The following is a 22,452-nucleotide window of genomic DNA, read 5'->3' on the forward strand; positions in this document are numbered from 1 at the left end:
GTGGAGTCGTGATGTCAGTAGACTCCCCACCCACCTCTACACTCCCCTTGTCAACATGGATTTTTCTCCTGTGTATTTCTTACACTGAACTTCTGCTATGATCTCTAACATCCAGTGAAAAGACAGGAAAGTCCACATGACTTCAGCATGTCCAATTATGCTGAGGTGTGGAACATCCAATCCTGGCAGAGCTGCTGAAGAAAGGAGTGGGAGGGAATTAAAAAATAATGCATGTGTCTTAGGCTAGTGCACGAGATATGTAAATCACCTGTCACTCACAGCAAGGGGGAGTATTTGACAAAGTTTTTCTCTGTTTGTCAAGATTTATCTCACTGAACAATAAAAGAGGATTGCTCAGAGATGGATTAATTCTTTGTGGCAAGACTGGGCTCAAATGATAGGAAATCTTATACTCTGTATTATGACATATTAAAAAAAAAAAAAAAAAAAAAAAAAATAATTTTTTGGGTTTACATCCACTTTAAATAGATTTTCACTGCTCTCACCACATAAAGACAGTAGTGTAGTGACTTTTCTTCCCTGGAACATGGTTTTGGAAAAAACAATGGCCGGACAATATCTTGGTTCAGGTGAAAACCTGAGACCACTATTGGCAAAGAGCCTGGACGAGGGCATAACACCACTCTGTCCTCATGAAAAATCAAATCTGGATCTTTACAAGCAAGAGCAGCTAATTCCGAAACCCTCCTTGCTGAGGATATAGCAACCAAAAATACCAACTTCCTTGTCAGAAGGACTAAGGGAATATGTTATATTGGTTCAAATGGCTGTTTTTATAACACAGACAAAACTAAGTTCAAGTCCCAGGGGTTCAAGGGAGGTTTGACGGGCGGAATAAGCCACATCATCCCTTGTATAAAACCCCGGACTAAAGAATCAGTAGCAAGTGGTCTTTTGAAATAAGACCGATAAAGCTGAGACTTGGCCTTTAATAGTACTCAAGGCCAATTTCATTTCTACCCCTAATTGTAGAAAGGCAAAAATTCTCACAGGGGGCCAACCCTTGGATTCACACCAGGAAACATAAGCCCTCCAGACGCTATAATAATATATAGTTCTGGAAGCTGGCTTCCTTGCATTAATCAGGGTAGAGACAACTGACTCGGAAAGCCCACGTTTCTTCAGAACGTGGGTTTCAATAGCCAAGCCGTTAAATTTACAGACCGTAAGGTAGGATGGAATATCAGTCCCTGTGAGAGCAGATCTGGCCGTAGTGGGAGGGACCATGGGCCCTCCACTGCCATCTTAACGATTTCTGCATACCATGACCTTCTGGGCCATGCTGGTGCCACCAGAATTACCGGCTTTCTTTCCAGCTTGATCCTGCAAAGAAGTCGAGGCAGCAACTGAATAGGGGGGAATGCATAGATCGGTGAAAACTGATCCCATGGGGTCACCAACGCATCCGTTCCGCATGCGAACGGATCCCTTGTTCTGGCCACAAAGTTGACTAACTTCATGTTGAACCTGGATGCTAGAAGATCTACGTCCAGAGTCCCTCATCTTTAGCAAACAGCCCGAAATATGTCGGGGTGAGGAGACCATTCCACTGGGAATAATTGCTAGTGACTCAAGTAGTCCGCCCGCCAATTCTCTACTCCTGGAATAAAGACTGCCGATGGGCATGGAACATTCCTTTCTGCCCAAAGTTAAAATATGGTTCACCTCCCTCTGCGCTGAGAGACTTTTGGTGCCCCCTTGGTGACTGATATAGACCACAGCTGTGGCATTGTGGGATTGAATCCTGACAGGACAATCCCGTAACCTGAAAGTCCAGGTCTTTACAGCCAGGACGTACTGCCCGAATCTTTAGGATATTAATGGACAAGGTTCTTTTTGGTTCTTGACCACTGTCCCCAGACAGTTGTCTTTTCTAGTACTGCTCCCCAGCCTGAAAGGCTGGCATCCGTCATTACCACTTTCCAGATGACTGGCCTGAAGGATTTTCCTTTCAGCAGATTCTGGGTTAGTAACCAAGTGAGACTTTGGGACACTCTTGGGGACAGCTGCATTGGCAAGTCTAAAACTTGAATTGTTTTGTTCCAAGCAGAAAGGATACTGTTTTGCAACAGTCTTAAATGAAACCGGGCATAGGGAACTGCTTCAAATAAAGCCACCATGGTTCCTAGCAACCTCATGATCGCCATTTGACCTGACCATCCGCACCAACTCTTATGGAGTTGATCTTCGCCTGAGGCAAGAACACCTTTTCCTGGGCTGTGTCTATGTTAAGACCCAAGTACTCCAGCTTTTTTAGCAGTATTAAGGAAGATTTCTCTAGGTTGAGAATCCAACCCAAGTCTTCAGATAGTTGGTTTGTAGTTCGTACGCTTTGCTCCAAATGAGCCAACTGATCTATTAGTAAAAGATCGTCTAGGTATGCTACGACTGTTATGCCCTGTGCCCTTAACCTGGCTAGAGGTGGGGCCAGCACTTTGGTGAACACCCGGGGTTGATGTGGCTAGCCCGAAGGGCAGGGCTACAAATTGAAAATGTTGCTGTTCTAACTCGAACCGCAGAAACTTTTGATGAGCGGGAAATATAGGGACATGCAGATATGCATCCCTGATGTCGCTTGATGCCAGAAGTTCTCCTCATAGAAGGATAGAAACTGACCTGATCGTCTCCATGCAACGGCAGCGGATCTTCAGGAACCGATTTAGATTTCTTAAATCTAGAATGGGTCTGACATCTCCATTTGGTTTCAGTACCATAAAAAAAAAGTTGGAATAAAAGCCCAAACCTTGCTCTTTTGTGGGGATCTGTATGATCACTCCTTGAGATATTAATCGTTCTAGTGCCTGAAACAGAGATTGTCTTTTCTCTGGATCTTTGGGAACGCTTGACCTCAGGAAGCGAGGTGGTGGAAAGTCACGAATTTCCAGCTTGTACCCCAGCGTTACCGTGGACATGACCCATCTGTCCTGAATTTCTTCTTTTCAGACTTCTGAAAACTGCAGAAGTCTTCCACCCACCTTGGTGAGGGGGGTTGCCTCTACATAATGAGGCTTTAGGATTCTGGCTTGAAGGTTTCCGACCCCAGGACTTCTTTTGAGCCTGGGTCTGACTCTGAGATCTTCCGAGTGTGATGACGGAGCAGTCGCCCCTGCCTAGAGGCGGAAGCTCCTGGCATAGGGGAAAGAGCCCATTTAAATGAAGGGCGTTTATACTTTCTTTTGACTGGCAAAAGAGTACTTTTCCCACTAGAAGTTGTTTGGATACATTTGTCCAAGTTTTCTCCAAATATTCGCTCCCCATGAAAAGGGAGCCCAGTTAGAAGGTCTTTACATGGTGCTTCAGCTGACCAAATTTTTTAACCACGGGATTCTACACATATGCACAAGCATAAGCGTAATGCGGGATGCCTGGTGAATAGAATCTTTAATAGCATCTATGGCAAAGCATAATGCTTTTGGTAGTTCAGCAAAATCCTGAGCTTGTTGTGCAGGAAGCTCTCTAAGGGCCTGTTTAAATTGGTCCTTTAGGTATTGACAGACGCTTATTGTAGCGACTGCAGACTGAGTAATGGCACCTGCCATGGAAAAAGTAGATCTTAACAGGGATTCCAACTCCTTATCTGTTGGATCCTTAAGCATCTGTGCATCTACTGGACAAGTTAGGCTTTTATTCACATTGGAAATCGCAGTGTCAATTGCTGGTATTTTACATCTTTTGGAGAATTTTCTTCTCCAGGGGATTGCAATTTTCTTAGGAGGGAGAAAAATGCTTATCTGGGTTATCCCATTCAGCAAAAATAAGCTGTTCTAGTAATGCATGTGCAGGAAACGCATGCAAAGGTTGAGAGGGTTTTAAGGAACCCATGGAAGAAACCGAACTTTCAGGAGAATCCGTTAGGGGTAGCATGAAAGTAGAACGAACCATCTCTGTAAGAGATAGTAACAGCAATTTCTCAGATTTGAGAGGCTGAAAAAGGCTCATCTACCGTTGTTTCCTCCTCAGAGGAATCATCATTGGTTTGTTTTTCCTCCTGATCAACTGGGGGTAAAACCTCATCCTATGCCCACTGTTCCCCTTGCAAAGGTTCTGAAAGTGGGGGAGGCTGATCTAGCACGCTTCCTATCCATCTGAATGTAGGATGCGATTGAAGCCGCTAATCTTTCTTCCAGACCCTGCAGGGAGGAGGAAAGGACATCTTCAGTCACGTATACAGGGGCTGAGATGTGAGAAGCAGTTGCACCATCAATTTGTTCCAAATGGCTCACCCTGGCTTGCCATAACTGGTAATTCAGGCGAGGATGACAGCATGGAAATGCGACTCGGGATCCCAGCGCCTGGGGGTGAAACCTTTATGTGGTGTCTTTTTTTTTTTGGTAGGTATAGTCCTAAGTACAAAAACAGAGGCACTATACAAATTGCACTTAAGTGCTGAAAATAGTCATGACATTTAAAGCCGCTATAAAATTCAGCCTAGTGCTGGGAAAAAAGGTGTTGTTCCTGTATCAGGAATTCCAGTTTGCAACCCTCACATGTCCCACAGCTCTTGTGTCCTTGTGTTGCAGGCTGCTTGTTTTTTCCTCATCAGCCGAGGAGAGACTGTCACAGCTATAACTTTTAAAATGTTCCCGCGCTTGTGCGCAGCGTTTTCGGGTCCACTGACCCAACGGGGGGGATGGGGCAGGGTTTCCTGCATCCAGCAGCAGACACAAACAGTGAAACCAGTCATAGTTAAAACAATAAGCGGTATTAGCGGGACCTCCACACCCCCCCCCCCGGGGGGGGGGGGGTACTATGAGGGGGGTAAAGCGCTGCTGTTCCTCTAACCCTCTGGTGCCATCAGGGGGGGAGAAGAAAACATTTTTGCAGCTTTCTTTTACCTTGCAAAGTCTCCCTTCACACGCTGCTGCAACCAGACACGGACTGAGCTTACAGTGAAGACAACAGAGTAAGGTATGTGGATAGACTCCCTCTAGTGGAGAATTAAGGCATGACAACATTTTTTTGCCTAATGGAAGAAATGTATAGATGTTTTTAATACCCTAGTTTCTTCCCTTACCTTATCCTCGCCGCAGGATTTGCTGAATTAACAGATAATTCAACCTTCATCCATCATGCCGGGCTGCGTAGCAAACCTTCAAAGGACTGGGTCCCTAAAACGGCGTTCCAACTGCCTTGGACCTGTAAAGAGCACCCCATCAGGAAGTTTAGGTAATGTAACAAGACTTAAGTCCTGGGTTCCAGCCCTACAAAGAGAGGTGTTACAGGCAAAACCTTGTGCATCGGATCCAAGGCCCCAGGTACCATCCCTTTAGGCCCCAATGGCACTTTGGATGGATCTGGTCTATGGAGGCTATTTAAATCCAGCATGGATCCCTCCTGGAGCTCCTCAGAGCACATCTTCACTCGTAACCAACAACTTTAGACACTGGCGAAAAAACTGATGTGCTTCTGGAAGGAGGAGGGGTTATATAGGGAGTAAACTTCCTTGATTGGATTTACCAGTGTCAACACCTGAAGGTAGCCTATAACCCATTAAGTAATTACTTAGGGCTCTGTGTCCCATGATGTACAATTAAGAAAAGGGCACTAGCCAATGCATCCCATTGTGTAAAATTTAAAAGAGCGAACAAAAGTCCTGGATGGCTTAACTCCAATGTAAAAATGCATATAAAAGCAAAGGAGAAGGCCTTCGAAAAATACAATATGGGATCATCATCAGCATTCAGACTTTATAAGGAATGCAACAAGAAATGTAAGGGTGCAATAAGGACGGCTAAGATAGATAATGAAAGACACAAAGCGGAGGAGAGCAAAAAAAAAAAAAAAAAAACGCAAGAAATTCTTTAAGTATGTAAACAGTAAAAAAGGGAGGACAGCCCATATTGGCCCCATAAAGAATGAGGAAGGACATCTGGTTACAAAGGATGGGGAGATGGCGAAGGTATTGAATTTATTCTTCTCAGTCTTCACGAGGGAATCAGGGGGCTTCAGTAACCAAAAACTGCAGTGTTTATCCTCATGACACATCACAGGAAGCACCTCCATGGTTAACAGAGGACAGAATTAAAATTAAACTTGTGAAACTTAACATTATTAAATCACCGGGACCAGATGGCTTGCACCCGAGGGTACTTCGGGAACTCAGTCAAGTAATTGCCAAACTATTGTTCCTAATTTTTACTGACAGTCTACTAATTAGAATGATACCAGCTGATTGGAGAAAAGCCAATGTAGCACCAATATTTAAACAGGGCCCAAAATACACCCCTGGGAATTACAGACCAGTTAGCCTAACATCAATAGTATGTAAACTCTTGGAGGGGATGATAAGGGACTATATACAAGACTTTAGTAATCAGAACGGTATCATTAGCAGTAATCAGCATGGATTCATGAAAAATCGTTCTTGCCAAACCAATCAATTAACCTTGTATGAGGAGGTGAGTTGCCATATAGATAAAGGAAGGGCCGTAGACGTGGTGTATCTGGATTTTGCAAAAGCATTTGACACGGTTCCCCATAAACATTTACTGTACAAAATAAGGTCGGTTGGCATGGACCATAGGGTGAGTACATGGATTGAAAACTGGCTACATAACACCAATATTCCATCACTTACCAAAGATACATAAGGGGTTAAATCCCCTCACAGGTCGACCTATAGTGGCGGGGATAGGCTCTTTAAATGAACGCTTAGGAGAGTGGGTAGACTCTCATTTACAGCCAATTGCCACTAGTCTCCCTGGTTACATAAAAGATACAAACGATTTATTGAATAAACTACAAGACATCAAATGGGAAGATAATTATAGATGGATAGGCTGTGATGTATCTAGTTTATACTCTAGTATCCCACATCATCTGGGGATTCAGGCAGTCACTTATTTTCTTAGAAAAACAGGCAAACTCTCTTTGATTTTACAAGAGTTCATAGTACAAGCCCTGGAGTATCTTTTAACACACAATTTTTTTATGTTCGACGGGGACTATTTTCTCCAGAAATGCGGGGCCTCTATGGGAGCCAAATTTTCCCCCTCACTGGCCAATATTTATATGGGCTGGTGGGAGAGGTCCCGCATCTTTGGACCAAATAGTCCCCGCCGTAAAGATACGGTCTTTTTCTGTCGCTTTATAGACGACCTGTTATTTATTACATCAGATAGAGAAGCTAATTTGGATATCTGGCTGGCATATTTCAATGACAATCCATTAAATTTAAAATTTACGGGAAATCTGCAATCCAGATCCATAGAATTCCTTGATGTGCAACTGGCGGGGTCCGGTGATGCGATTCAATCTAGTCTGTACAGAAAACCTCTCAGTGGCAACACTCTACTTAGAGCTGACTCTGCACACCCTAAACACACCATCAGAGGCATTCCATATAGCCAGTTTTTAAGGTTAAAGCGCATATGTAGCTCTCCTGATACTTTTGAGGCTGAAGCCAAAAGCATGGCAAACAGGTTTAAAGCTCGAGGCTATAAAGAAACATCAGTACAAAAAGCACTCAACACAGTAAGATCTATCCCAAGACCTTCACTTGTAAAGAAAAAACCAGCTAAAAACATTCAACAGAGAAGGGACATGTCGCCTAGAATCCCGGTATCTTCTACTCCATACAGCTCTGAATTTAATACAATCAAAAAAATTATCATGAAACACCTTCCTGTTTTGTATAATGACCCTATATATAACAACATCCTTTCTAAAGGGATCAAGGTTGTATCCCGCAGAGCACCCACATTGGGACGCTCATTGTCTCCCAGTTTGTTCTCAACCAACCGAATAAAATCCAATTGGCTCAACTTCACAGGCAATTTCAAGTGTGGAATAAAAACTTGTAATTACTGCAGGTACATTAAAACGGGTCAACTCATAAAATCATGCAGCAATCAAAAAGAATTCTCGATCCCCGTGTTTATTAATTGTAACACCAAATTTGTGGTATATGTCATTACATGCACCAGTTGCCAGGTACAATATGTTGGACGCACAACACGGCGTCTCAGAGACAGGTTACATGATCACCTGTACAATATTGAGAAGGAGATCTTAACCAATGTATCAAAGCACTGGGTTTACACACACCACAAAGACACTTCCAGTTTAACTATTCAGGGCATTGAGAAAATCATCACACCAGTGAGAGGAGGTGACAGATTCCAGTTACTGTGCAAACGAGAAGTCCTTTGGATATTCTCGTTGGACACTAGGATTCCACGGGGGTTAAACTTTGAGTGGGACGTTTCACATTTTTATGAATAAAATAACATCGAAGCTATATCCCCGAGTAATACATCTGTAACCCTTCCTCCCAACTCTTTCCTTGATCACACATCCACATTCTTTTGGTGGATGATGGAGCAAAAAAACATATAGGGACACATATTAATATATGAGTTCCTCTTTCACACATATCCCCAGCAATCGATCTATTTAATTGGGCCACACATCCTCCCACTCATACGAGCAAATGACTAGTGATATGCATATATGCTTTCAGCAAAAAAGAAATAATTTATTATATCTTTCGCATTCACTGTCACTTGAATCTCGTTTCTAATTAGACATTATTGTTTGACGGTAACTGTAGGTAGACCACAACACTAACTTTGCACAAATGTTTTTCACCACATGTATACATGGTTCATTACTTTCTTTGCAAAGTTCTCATGTGTTTTGAGTTGATTGAAGAGCTGTGGTCTTTAAAGGGGTAGATCAGTTGCTTATTTTCACATAACAATTGGTTGAGTGAGATTGGTTGAGTGAGATTGTAACTTATCCATTAATATAAACACATATATTGGATGAACCTGTCATATGGTCACTGCCAATACTATACTATGCATAAAAGAATAGTGACAGGTGCGCAAACATTGTATTTTGTCCCATTTTTATCCATCTCATATAGTTTTGCCCATACACTTGAAGACAATTCATCGAGAGATGTGATTGCTTCAAAGAAAGACGTTCAGCAACGTTAATGTTGTGGTTTGATTGAACTCTCATGTGTTTTGAGTTTACACATATCCCCAGTAATCGATCCATTTTATTGGGCCACACATCCCCCCACTCATACAAGCAAATGACTAGTGATATGCATATATGCTTTCATTAAAAAAGAAACAATTTATTATATCTTTCGCATTTACTGTCACTTGAATCTCGTCTCTAATTAGACATTATTGTTTGATGGCAGCTGTAAGTAGACCACAACACCAACTTTGCACAAATGTTTGTACAAATGTTTTTTACCATATGTGTATATGGTTTATTACTTTCTCTGCAAAGTTCTCATGTGTTTTGAGTTGATTTAAGAGCTGTGGTCTTCAAAGGGGTAGATCAGTTGTTTATTTCACATAATAATTGGTTGAGTGAGATTGTAACTTATCCATTGATATAAACACATATATTGGATGAACCTGTCATATGGTCACTGCCAATACTATACTATGCATAAAAGAATAGTGACAGGTGCGCAAACACTGTATTTTGTCCCATTTTTATCCACCTCATATAGTTCTGCCCATACACTTGAAGACAATTCATCGAGAGATGTGATTGCTTCAAAGAAAGACGTTCAGCAACGTTAATGTTGTTGCTTGATTGGGATGAATGCATCCCATACGGAATGATGCAAGGTTTTAAATGAGCACTTTTGTGAAACTGGAGTGGCGGGGTTATCAGTGAGTGATAAGTTTCATAATCTTTTATATGCTGCAAAGATTAAAATTCACACATGTAGGAATTGAAGCAAAAGCACTTATTCACACATAGACCCCTGCAAATCAGGAGATTATTGGACGCATCATTGTGACAGGACGCTAGTCTTCTGTCCAACTTCCAATTCACACACGTTATCACGTTTTTTGAAAGCTGAAATCGTCGTACACATACACATATATAAAGAATTGCTTTTTATTATTATTTATATTTTTACCTTTATGTGGTTTAATTTTTTATATATTTTTTATATATATGCACCATACACACATATTCAGCTTTTTTTTTTTTTGACACCGCTAGTGGTGTTGGATGCACATTTTTTTACCACATGCATATAGACCCAATTTTCACTCTATACACCATTTACATTATACCGCAGCCACCAGTTCACATAGTTTGCCCATACTTGCGCCTATCCGTATGATAATTTATACGTTTGAATGTCAAATTCCAGCACTCATCTCATTCTTGTGATTTTGGAAAACAACAAATATGTTTTTTCGAAAACCTTGAAAAGAATTTTTTATCATTCATATATGTTGACATTTGTCAACATGAACACATTTCATTTATATATTCATGTCTTCATTAGTGATTCCACTATAGGATGCACATCCAATTACATCTATGCCAAAAAAAAAAAATCCCACACAGACTAACGACCAGCTGTTTAGAATCAGATAATCAATATGTAGTCATGTGGTAGACAAATTATGTGTATATAAGTCGTGATCACTTTTGTACAAACCAGCTATGAGTAAGCGCTCTATGGGAGCGTGAAACGCGTTAGCGGTTATGCTGCATTATCCCAACAAAGCCATGTACGGATTTTAATCATGTTATTACTTTTTCAATAAAGAGGATTTTATTTTTCACTTTTCCAATCTGGAGTGCGGCTGTCCAGATTTTTCCATCACACACATACCATTGGCTACAAGGGCGCGTTCAGAGGGTGGTCATAAATGGGGAGTACTCGGAATGGTCAGGGGTGGGTAGTAGGGTCCCCCAGGGTTCTGTGCTGGGACCAATCCTATTTAATTTGTTCATAAATGATCTGGAGGATGGGGTAAACCGTTCAATCTCTGTATTTGCAGACAATACTAAGCTAAGCAGGGCAATAACTTCTCCGCAGGATGTGGAAACCTTGCAAAAATATCTGAACAAATTAATGGGGTGGGCAACTACATGGCAAATGAGGTTCAATGTAGAAAAATGTAAAATAATGCATTTGGGTGGCAAAAATATGAATGCAATCTATACACTGGGGGGAGAACCTCTGGGGGAATCTAAGATGGAAAAGGACCTGGGGGTCCTAGTAGATGATAGGCTCAGCAAAGGCATGCAATGCCAAGCTGCTGCTAACAAAGCAAACAGAATATTGGCATGCATTAAAAAGGGGATCAACTCCAGAGATAAAATGATAATTCTCCCGCTCTACAAGACTCTGGTCCGGCCGCACCTAGATTAAGCTGTCCGGATCTGGGCACCAGTCCTCAGGAAGGATGTACTGGAAATGGAGCGAGTACAAAGAAGGGCAACAAAGCTAATAAAGGGTCCGGAGGATATTAGTTATGAGGAAAGGTTGCGAGCACTGAAGTTATTCTCTCTGGAGAAGAGACGCTTGAGAGGGGATATGATTTCAATATACAAATACTATACTGGTGACCCCACAATAGGGATAAAACTTTTTTGCAGAAGAGAGTTTAACAAGACTTGTGGCCACTCATTAAAATAAGAAAAGAGGTTTAACCTTAAACTACGTAGAGGGTTCTTTACTGTAAGAGCAGCAAGGATGTGGAATTCCCTTCCACAGGCGGTGGTCTTAGCAGGGGCATTGATAGTTTCAAGAAACTATTAGATAAGCACCTGAACGACCACAACATACAGGGATATACAATGTAATACTAACTTATAATCACACACATAGGTTGGACTTGATGGACTTGTGTATTTTTTCAACCTCACCTACTATGTAACTATGTGACAATTCACAGAGTGGGTAGGGTTATAGGGAAGGTGCCCAGGGGGTGTGTCCTCAAAAGCTTTGCCAGTGTCCAATTACCTAAAGGTACAAGTCTATAACCCTGGGTCTACGAATATTCAGCCTGTGTCCTGTAGTATATGAAAAATGCTGGTTGGCTGGCTCTCGCCAATCTATTGATTTTAGTGTATTCTGAGTCGCGTATCCAGAACAACTATACAGACCAGGAGTTACATGCTTGCATCTGGTTTGTGATTCAGAAAGACAGCCAAGGTAACTAGCATTTTAGGAGGTCAATGACACTTCGCATATTTCTTCTAATGTATATTAAAACCCAAAAACGAAAATGTAATATATTGCAGCTTAGTCATTAAATGTGTTGGCTAGATTTGCTTTATTTCTTAAGGCTTTGCTCTTTTTTTCACCTACTGATCCTGCCAGTAATGCTTTCTGTCCTAGAGCGACAATGCTCACTAACTGCTGTGTCTATAGAGAATCACCTTTGTCACCCAAAGATACTCCCTTGACTTGGAACCCTCCCTTGATCCATCATATAGGTAGGTTGTGTTTTGTAATTCAATGAAGATAGCCTAGAAAAGTGATAATATTGTTTCAGATTTCAGCTCGGTGCACAGAAAGTTACAAGGACCCTGGAATACTGGAAAGATCAACAGGTATTTTTCTGCACTTGCAGACGGGGGTAATTTATCAAAACTGGAGCAGCTGTGTGTGACCACCAATCAGTTTTTATCTACAGCTTGTTCATTTAGGCTTTGAAAATGAAAGACTTAAAAGGGGTTGTAAAGTCTCAAGGTTTTTCACCTTAATGTATTCTATGCATTAAGGTGAAAAATCTCTGCTGCAGCTGCTCCCAGAGCCCCCCTTTTTCCTACCTAAAGCCATCCATTCCAGCGATGAGCACGAGACCAGCAGCTCCAGCCACTGTCTCTGTCCTCACTGGATAGATTGATAGCAGTGGGAGCTGCCATTGGCTCCCGCTGCTGTCAATCGAAGCCAGTGACACGATAGCAGGGTCGAGTCCTGCTGTCTGTGTCAATGGATGCAGCAGCAGGACTCATAAACGCGCCCGCACGGGTGCCCCCATGGAAAGCGGCTTCCCGTGGGGGCACCTTATAACCTTATAAAGAGGAGGGCCCCTCTACAGAGCAGGCAAGTATAGCTTTTTTTTTTTGCTCCAGTTTTGATAAATGTCTCCCAATGAACTTAGCATGAAAAAATAGGATTTTTATAATAGCTTACTTGTAAAAATGTTTTCTTTGAAGTACATCACGGGACACAGAGCCATAGTAGTTACTATGTGGGTTATAGGCCACCTTCAGGTGATGGACACTGGCACGCCCTAAGACAAAAAGTGCCCTCCCTATATAACCCCTCCAACTACTGGGAGTACCTCAGTTTTGTAGCCAAGCAATACATGTGTATAACAAAGAAGGGAGGGACCTCTGTGTCCCGTGATTACTTCAAAGAAACTGATTTTATAGGTAAGCTGTTATAAAAATCCTATTTTCTTATAGTACATCACGGGACACAGAGCCATAGTAGTTACTATGTGGGATGTCCCACAACAAAAAAGTAGAGAATTAAGAAACTAGAGGATTCATACTGCAGCTTGCAGTACACTGCGCCCAAAGGCAATATCCTCATGACCTTTTACATCGATTTGATAGAATCTGGTAAATGTATGGACTGAAGACCAAGTTGCGGCCTTGCAGATCTGAGCCATGGAGGCCTGGTGATGCACTGCCCAAGAACCACTAACAGCCCTGGTGGAGTGCACTTTAACATGAAAAGGAGGAATTTTTTTTCTTTAGACCATAAGCTTGAACAATTACTTGACAAATCCATTTGGAAATCGTAGATTTTGATGCTGCCTGTCCTCTTTTAGGACCTTCTGGCAATACAAACAAAACACCTGTTTTGCGAATCTGAGCGGTCACTTTTAAATAGACCTTGACCGCTCTCACTGCATCAAGAGAATGTAGTGACCTCTCTTCCACAGATCGAGGTTCTGGTAAAAAATGAAGGCAGAACAATGTCCTGGTTTAAATGAAAACCTGTTACTACCTTCGGTAGGAATTTAGGATGAGGCCGCAATACCACCTTATCCTTATGAATAATCAAATATGGCTCTTTACAAGAAAGAGCCGCTAATTCCTATACTCTTCTGGCAGAGGATATGGCAACCAAAAAAATGATCTTCCTCATCAAAAGAACCAAGGGAATATCCCGTATAGGCTCAAAAGGCTGTTTCTGTAAAGCCGACAAGACTAAATTCAAATCCCAAGGGGGTTCAGGGGTGTCCTGACCGGAGGATTAATCAGCGTTACCCCCTGAATAAAGCTACGAACCATAGAGTGAGAAGCAAGAGGCCGTTGAAGCAATACTGATAAGGCCAAGACCTGGCCCTTGATAGTACTCAAGGCCAGCTTCATTTCCAATCCCATCTGCAAGAATTCAAGGATCCTACCTATGACATACTTTCTGGGGTGCCAACCCCTGGATTCACACCAGGAGACATATGTCTTCCATACACTATAGCAGGGATCTGCAATTAGCGGACCTCCAGCTGTTGCAAAACTACAACTAATCTGAGCGTCCAGGCCTCTAGGGCCAGATGAACTGACCGAATTTCTAGAATATTGATGGGCAGGGTCCTTTCTGACTTTGGACCACTTCCCCTGGACAGATGCCTCTTCCAGGACTGCTCCCCAGCCTAGAAGGCTGGCATCCGTTGTTACCACTTTCCAGGATACTGGTAGAAAGGATTTTCCCCTGTTGAAGGTTGTTGTATATCAACCACCAATTGAGGCTCTGACGCACCTCGGGGGATAAGCACATTGGAAAGTCCAAAGCCTGGACCTTCTTGTTCCAAGTTGACAGAATACTGTTTTGCAGCAGCCTTGAATGAAACTGCGCATAAGGAACGGCCTCGAGGAGGCCACCATCTTTCCTAACAATTTCATGCAAAGCCAAATGGAAGGATTTCTCTTTGTTTTGACAAGCCGAATCAGCTCCTTTATGGAGCTGATCCTTCCCTGGGGTTAGAATACCTTCTTTTGAACGGTATCTATGATCAGCCCCAAGTACTGTAAACTTGATGGTTTTAAAGGAGGATTTTTCTAGGTTGAGAGCCCAGCCTAGGAATTCTAGGTAACTCACGGCTGAGACTAAACTTTGGTTTAGACAGGTGACTGACTGATCTACTAAGAGTAGATCGTCTAGGTAGGCTAGAATTTTTATACCCTGAGCCCTTAACCTGGCTAAAGGGGGGACCAGGATCTTTGTGAACACTCGGAGGTGCGGTGGCTAGACCAGAAGGCAGAGCCACAAACTGAAAATGACAATTTTCTACCTCGAAGCATAGAAATTTCTGATGAGCGGGAAAAATTGGCACATGGAGATAGGCATCTTTGATGTCGATCGATGCCAAAAATTCTCCTCCTTGTAGAATGGAGACGACAATCGGATTGACTCCATGCGAAAGGAACGGATATTCAAGTGCCGGTTTAGATCCTTGAGATCTAAAATGGGCCTTACCTCCCAGTTTGGTTTTGGTACCGTGAAGAGGTTTGAATAAAACCCTGATCCCTGCTCTTCTGTGGGAACCTCTAATATCACTTTCTGAGACAAGAGATGATCCAGAGCCAGAGAGAGAGACTTCCTTTTCCCTGGATCTCTGGGAACGTTTGATCCTAAAAACCAGGGAGACGGGAATTCTCATTTGTAACCTAGAAAAATTAAGGAAGCCACCCATCTGTCCTGACAATGCTCCTGCCAGATCTTTGAAAAGTTTAGAAGCCTTCCCCCCCACCCGAGCGGGCAGGGGCGCCCCTTTATAAGGAGGCTTTAGTATTTTGCTTTGTGGGTTTCCTGCCCCAAGTCCTCTTTTGGCCCTGGGACTGCCCTTGAGGACTTCCTCTTGAACCCGACGGAGGAGGCCATCGAGACTGCCTGGATGCAGATGCTCCTGGCACTGGAGAAGATGCACGTTTAAAGGAAAAACGTCTAAACTTCTTCTTTACTGGTAAAAGAGAACTTTTTCCATTAGAAATTCTTTGGATATACTTACCGTCTCCAAACAACCGTTTACCATGAAATGGGAAACTGGCCAAGAGCTTTTTACATGGCGCTTCGGCTGACCAATTTTTCAACCACAGGACTCTGCGCATATGTACCAGCCCTAGCATAACTCGTGAGGCTTGAATAATAGAATCTTTCATAGCATCCACTGTGAAACACAGTGCCTCTGAAATGCCAGCCATCTGCTGGGCCTGCTGATCAGGAATAATTTTGAGTACCTCTACAAACTGGTCCTTTATGAACTGAGATACTCCAATCGCCGCAAGAGCCAGCTGAAAGACTGAACCTGCAAGAGCAATGCTGTTCTTAAGAAATTCCAACTTTTTATCTGTTGGATCCTTCAACATTTGCGCATCGTCTACAGGATAAGTCAGGTTTTTGTTTACCGAGGATATAGCAGCATCAATTGCTGGAATCCCCCATTTCTTATAGACTTGCTCCTCCATAGGATAAAGTATAGAAAACTTTTTTGGAGGAAAAAACTGTTTATCTTGGTGCTCCCACTCAGAATACATTAGCTTTTTTAGCCATGAATGGATAGGAAAGGTATCAACAGATTGGGGAGGCCTTAGTGATCCCAAACTAGAGGTAGGCTCATCAATAGACTGCGTTACAGGCAGTAAAAAAGTTGATCAACTTAGTAAGGGAGTGTACCAACAGTCTCTCCTGTGAGGCTGATCCCTCCATATTAGGATCTTCGGAAGGAGTAATCCGCCTCTTCCTGATCCTTTGAGAGAACTTCATGATCTCTCACCCCTTGTTCCTCAGCATGAGGGTCCTGAGCAATGGACGGGGATCTGCTACGCTTGGGCCCACTGTGGGAAGCGAATAAAGCATCAATCTTCTGTTCCAAACTTAAAATGGTAGAAGAAAAAACCTCCTGAGTTATATAAATAGGGGCTGAAGTGTCCAGAGCCGCTGCAACACCAGTCGTCCCCCCCCCCCCCGACAGCTCACTCTGACCGGCCACATCACTCTCAGAGGAGGATGCCATCTTTTTAGACATGGATTTAGGTTGTCATGAAACAATGGATCCTCTAGAACCCTTTGAGGTGTTCCTTGTCCCCCTTCCACTCATAGCCTGATGCAGAGGCACTACCAGAAGGAATGCATACACTGCTAGGTCTATAGTCCAGCACAATTGCTGCTATTAATGCCCAGCCTGACGCAGCAGTAAAAAATGTGTCAAAGGAAATGCCTGTATCACCAAACCTGTTAATGCTACCTCTTTGCTCGTGACCCTCCACAGCCTACAGTAACACACAGTGTGCTTTTTAAAAACTTGCCTCCTCGTGTTTGGGTGTCGGAGAACGCCGACAAGCCCCGCCCCCTGCATTGCCTACGGCTCTTCCCACTTTTTCAAAAGTAAGGGTTTTCCCGCGCGAGCAGCGGACTACAGGCCCTCTCAGACCTACCGAGAGATAGCATGGCGCGCGGGGTGGCGTGGGTTTGCAGGCCGCCGAGCGCACTAGTTCCTGCCTTTTTTTTTTTTTACAGCTCTGACACAGCGTGGTTTCCAGCATGAGACGGTGAGCGCTCAATACAGCCCCCAGTGGTAACACATATGCATGACAACATTTTACTGAAGGAGACATTCATAAGAAAATTGAAAAAATTTCTTAGAAAACTCCACTTACCTTTCCCGCCGCAGGGTTTTCTGTGGTAAACCAACAGACCCAATCTTCACCCTTCACGGTGGTTAAACCCTCAGGAGCTGGGGATCCTTGAGGAAACCCACAATCCTGGACCTGCAACAGCACACCACCAGTAAAACTTTATGGCCTCACTACCAAAAAGTACTGGATCCCGGGGTCCAGCTCTCTAAAAAGAGAAGCATTCACAGGCAAAAACCTAATTTCTTCGGGTACCATTCAATTTGGCCAGAAGAGACACTTTGAATGTATCTGATCAGCATGGCTAGCCCCAGCAAGGATTGCTCCAGTGGAGCTCAGCACAGCACATCTTTACTCGTGACCAACACCTTAGACACTGGCAAAAAAACTGAGGTACTCCCAGTAGTGGAAGGGGTTATATAGGGAGGGCACTTTTTGTCTTAGAGCGTGCCAGTGTCCATCACCTGAAGGTGGCCTATAACCCACATAGTAATTACTATGGCTCTGTGTCCCATGATGTACGATAAGAAAATAAAACTAATGCAGCCACCACATCTGAGAACTAGTAGGCTGCAAATATAATCTTGAGTGTTTGCATTATGTAAAAGACAGACATGTACTCTGGTCCTACAAAGCTGTTCCGTAAACTTAGCCACAACACTAAAGCTCATATAAACCCTAAATCCAAATCTAACCATCTGCAGCAGCATGCATTAAAGTTCACAGATTGCACATTTTTTATATTCTTTACAATATTTTTTCCAGGTGATCCTGTAGGGAAATCTGCTTTACAGTCCAAAACGCTACTAATCCCGGTCTCAATTAAGGAGAACGTTGTAAACCCTCAGTGGGTGCTCCTTAAGAAGGACTAATGGCTGCTTTGTCGACACAGTGTGCCCCTGTAGTCTCTCGTCAGCACCCATCTGCTTCCCCATATGCTGGGTCTACCCCTCACACCCCACCCTGTTTGAAAAATGGCAGCTCCAAGAGGATGGGTGCACACAGCGTATTTTCCCCTACTGTAATGAGCTAAGCCATTCGGAGCTTAACCCGCTCCAACCCGATCTCCAGTGGTGGAAAGCTCTGCAGAGGCTGACAACAGCTGTGAAATGAATGGGAAGTGACATTGCCCAGAGTTACTGTAGGGACTCCGTTGTCGTTCATCTCCTCTGCACCCGCATCTACAGCGAAGCTGCGGCCAACAGCTCAGTGTGGGATCTGGTTGGAGCAGGTCAGATCGGCTTCCAAAAAGGTATGTATACTAATTTTCTTCTTTACAGGGATAGAGAGGTTAGTGATACATCCTTGGTGTCTATAGATGCAGGAAGTTAGTTTTTGCATGGACTTCCACTTTAACAGGAGCTGTGCATCCACATCTATGACACGTGGGGACACATGGAAACTGGACTCAGCAGAAATTTAAGACACTCGATTTTCCATCATGGAAACGGTGAGTTTTAAAAAGCACATTAGAACAAAAAATACAGCACTCTAGTGGATGTGGCAAAAGTATATGTTTTCCTGTTTTTTTTCTGATGGTGGGCTTACTTATATATTTACATAATGTGCATATAAAGTTGTAATCCTATATACATTATGAACCAATTAGTTAGCACTCTTGCATTGCAGCACCAGGGTCCAAACTTCTATTCACCAAACAAGATACTGCCTACATGTCCTCCTTGAGCTTACAAACAAGGCCAAGGATAAATCCAAGGAAAAAACCAAGCTTAACTTAGCACCAGCCCGCAGACAACCAAATAACCTGTCTAACAGTATGCGTTAAAAGCAGGGGTTTAGTCTGCACACACTTGCACATATGCTTCTTACTGTGATAGCCAGCTATAGATGGGGGCAAGTGCCATCTTTTTTGTATCACTGTCGTGTTTTTTGGTCAGGCAACGCATGGACACATTTGCAGCCATTTTGCTATATGCTGGGTGTTCAGTGTGCCCCTGTACCTTTAAGAAGGGGTGGCTCCCCTTCAGTCCTCTGCTCTCACCTATCCATCAGAATGCATGCACCTCCACTGTGGGGATACTTATAAATAAGTGTTAGGTACCAAAGATACCAGGGTGCCTTGACGGGGCTCTGTGGCTTACGCTTGCATTTGCAAATGTGTGTAGACTAAACACCTGCTTTTAACGCATACTGTTAGACAGGTTATTTGGTTGTCTGCTGGCTGGTGGTAAGTTAAGCTTGGTTTTTACCTTGGATTTATTCTTGGCCTTGTTTGTACCTGTTAGCCTTCCAATGCTTCTTACTGCGATAACCAGCTATAGATGGGAGCAAGTGGCGTCTTTTTTGTATTATTCTCCTTGAGCTTGCATGGATTTTTTTCTGGGTACTCTGGTTTCCTCTCACTCTCCAAAGACATGCTGTTTGGTTAATTGTCTCCTATCTCAATTGGTCTTGTTTAAGTATGCACGCATGTGAGATAGAAACGATGTGAATGTACAATATGTAAATGCTGCATAAACTGTCAGCACTATATACCTGTAATAAATAAATTAATAAAATAATTTTAAAAATGGCACAAATGATACATACATTACAGACCTAACAAATGTATCCGTTTGCAGAACAGTAAACTATGGCCATACAGCATGCTGCACAAAAACATCAACCAGGATCATAACCCTTACAAACCCCAAACCAGCCTGCTAGGTGTAACATATTTTGCTAATAAATGGTCAAGCAAACAGCAGATGCGATGATAACTTCCAAGCATCATTTATACCAACATTCTAGGAGCAATAAATTTTCCAGAGAATCCCAAATACCTGTAACTGAAGCTCTGCTAATTTCTCCTGTTCTTCTAGTTCTCTGCAGAGTTTTTCTTCCTGAGCTTTTCTTTCTTCTTCCTCTCTCTCTAGTTTTCTTCTTTCTTCAAGTAATTTTTCTTCTTCTTTCAGTCTCTGTCTCTCCTCTTCAGCTTTGTGAGCCATTTCTTCCTGTCTTGCTCTATAAAACGAAAAAAACAGGCATTGCTATTTGTCCAATTAACCTTGTACAGGAAAAGGGCAACATGGTTAAAAGAAGTTTTTTTTTTTTTAATCAGAAAATATTTTTTATTGTGCAAAAATGAAGGGTACAAACAATCAGAGGTTACACTTTGGAAGTAGAGCACATAGGACTGTTATATGCATGTCAGAAAAGGTACCTTTATACAAAGCTGTACACTGGATTGGGGAGGGGCTACTCCCGGGTTCTCTAGCCACTCTTACCAGATTTTGGTGAATTTACCTGACACATTTCTGTGTTTATATGCATTCCTTTCCCTAACAAGTATAGCATTCACCTGCTGTATCCATTGGTTGGACATGGGGGGCCCGGGGGAGAGCCAATATCGTGCAATCAATTTTCTAGCTAGATAAAACAATCTAGTTAAAAAGGAGAAGTTCAGCCTGAGCTCGTTTGGCTGGTCTTCCCCTATGGGTCACAGGAGTGCAATTCATTTTGCACTCCTGTGAACCATTTTCAGCAGAGAGTGGTCTGAAGTCTGCTCTGTGCTGATGTCACTGGAATTAGTCCAGGCACCACGTCATCACGACAATACAGTCTGGATCCGCCAGGTGCCTGGACTGATGCCTGTCTCAGCCTCTCAGCGAGCCGCTGAGAGACTGAGACGGCCGCTCCCCTCTCCAATAAGCATGGAGGAGCAGAGAGGAAAGCTGCTGATTGACAGTCAGCAAGTCCCCTCTCGGCGATCTGTGAGAACTGAGCCATCGGCGATGTTCGATCCCTCAGTTCGATTACTCGTTTCTCAGTGCAGAGGCGGCGGGGGACAGATGCAGCATCTGACTGATGCTGCATCCACCTAGGGAAGTATAAATGGGCAAAAAAAACAAAACCCATACTCTTTTAAAGCAATTTATGTATTAGGGGAGTATAGCTCTTCCTCAAGGCCGCCAAGCAAACAAATTACTGGATTTACCGGTAACCAGGGGCGGATCCGGGGGGGGTTTTTGGGGGGGGGCAATTGCCACCCCCGAGAAATGTGTTGCCGGGTGGGTGAGAGCGGGCATCTCTGCGAGCGGTTCCGTGGGCGGGTGAGAGCGGGCGGCTCCACGGGTGGGTGAGAGCGGGCGGGTGGCGCGGTTTGCCGGGTGGCTCAGTGTGTGTGTGGGTGGGTGAGAGTAGGAAAACAGGCTCGGTGTGAGCGCGCAGCTGGCCAATCAGCTAGCCGGGAGGCGGAGGAGCAGAGAGATGAGATCATCTCTCACCGTCCCGCACCTGCCATGCATCCCTGCAGTAACTTCTGCCCTCACTGTGCAGGCAGCGTGGGCAGCAGAGAGATTACATTATCTCTCTGCTACCTGACTCTGGGACAGCAAGAGACAAGCAAAACACCACCTTAGCAGGCAAGTGACAATCCTCAACGTGTGGCAGGTGACGTGGCACAGTGACAATCCTCAACGTGTGGCAGGTGACGTGGCACAGTGACAATGATCAACGTGTGGCAGGTGAAGTGGTAAAGTGAGGTGGCAAAGTGAGGTGGCAAAGTGAGGTGGCAAAGTGACAATCCGCAAGGTGTGGCAGGTGACGTGGCAAAGTGACAATCCGCAAGGTGTGGCAGGTGACGTGGCAAAGTGACAATCCGCAAGGTGTGGCAGGTGACGTGGCAAAGTGACAATCCGCAAGGTGTGGCAGGTGACGTGGCAAAGTGACAATCCGCAAGGTGTGGCAGGTGACGTGGCAAAGTGACAATCCGCAAGGTGTGGCAGGTGACGTGGCAAAGTGACAATCCGCAAGGTGTGGCAGGTGACGTGGCAAAGTGACAATCCGCAAGGTGTGGCAGGTGACGTGTGGCAAGCGACAATCTGCATCTGGTGGCAGGCAAAGTGACATGGCAAAGTGACATGGCAAAGTGACAATCCGCAACGCGTGGCAGGTGATGTGGCAAAGTGACAATCCGCAACGCGTGGCAGGTGACGTGGCAAAGTGACAATACACAAGCTGTGGCAGGTGACAATCCACATGTGGCAGGTGATGTGGCAAGTGACAATTTGCAATGTGTGGCAAGTGACAATCCGCAACATATCGCAGGTG

The 22,452-nt window shown here is 43.8% G+C and overlaps 1 protein-coding gene across 14 annotated transcripts in view; it reads right to left on the reverse strand.

Annotated features, from left to right (window-relative positions):
* MAP7D3 (MAP7 domain containing 3) overlaps window positions 1–22,452 on the reverse strand; it is a 221,947-nt gene that overhangs the window by 33,806 nt on the left and 165,689 nt on the right. For all 14 annotated transcript variants that reach the window (XM_073599218.1, XM_073599216.1, XM_073599207.1 and 11 more), the window contains 2 exons: window positions 20,184–20,364; window positions 17,425–17,535 (listed from right to left, as the gene is read on the reverse strand). In XM_073599218.1, coding sequence (XP_073455319.1) covers window positions 17,425–17,535; window positions 20,184–20,364 — 292 coding nt within the window. The remainder of the gene's footprint in view (window positions 1–17,424; window positions 17,536–20,183; window positions 20,365–22,452) is intronic.

Source organism: Aquarana catesbeiana, linkage group LG09 (assembly GCF_042186555.1).
Source record: "Aquarana catesbeiana isolate 2022-GZ linkage group LG09, ASM4218655v1, whole genome shotgun sequence".
In the NCBI taxonomy this organism is placed as follows: domain Eukaryota; kingdom Metazoa; phylum Chordata; class Amphibia; order Anura; family Ranidae; genus Aquarana; species Aquarana catesbeiana.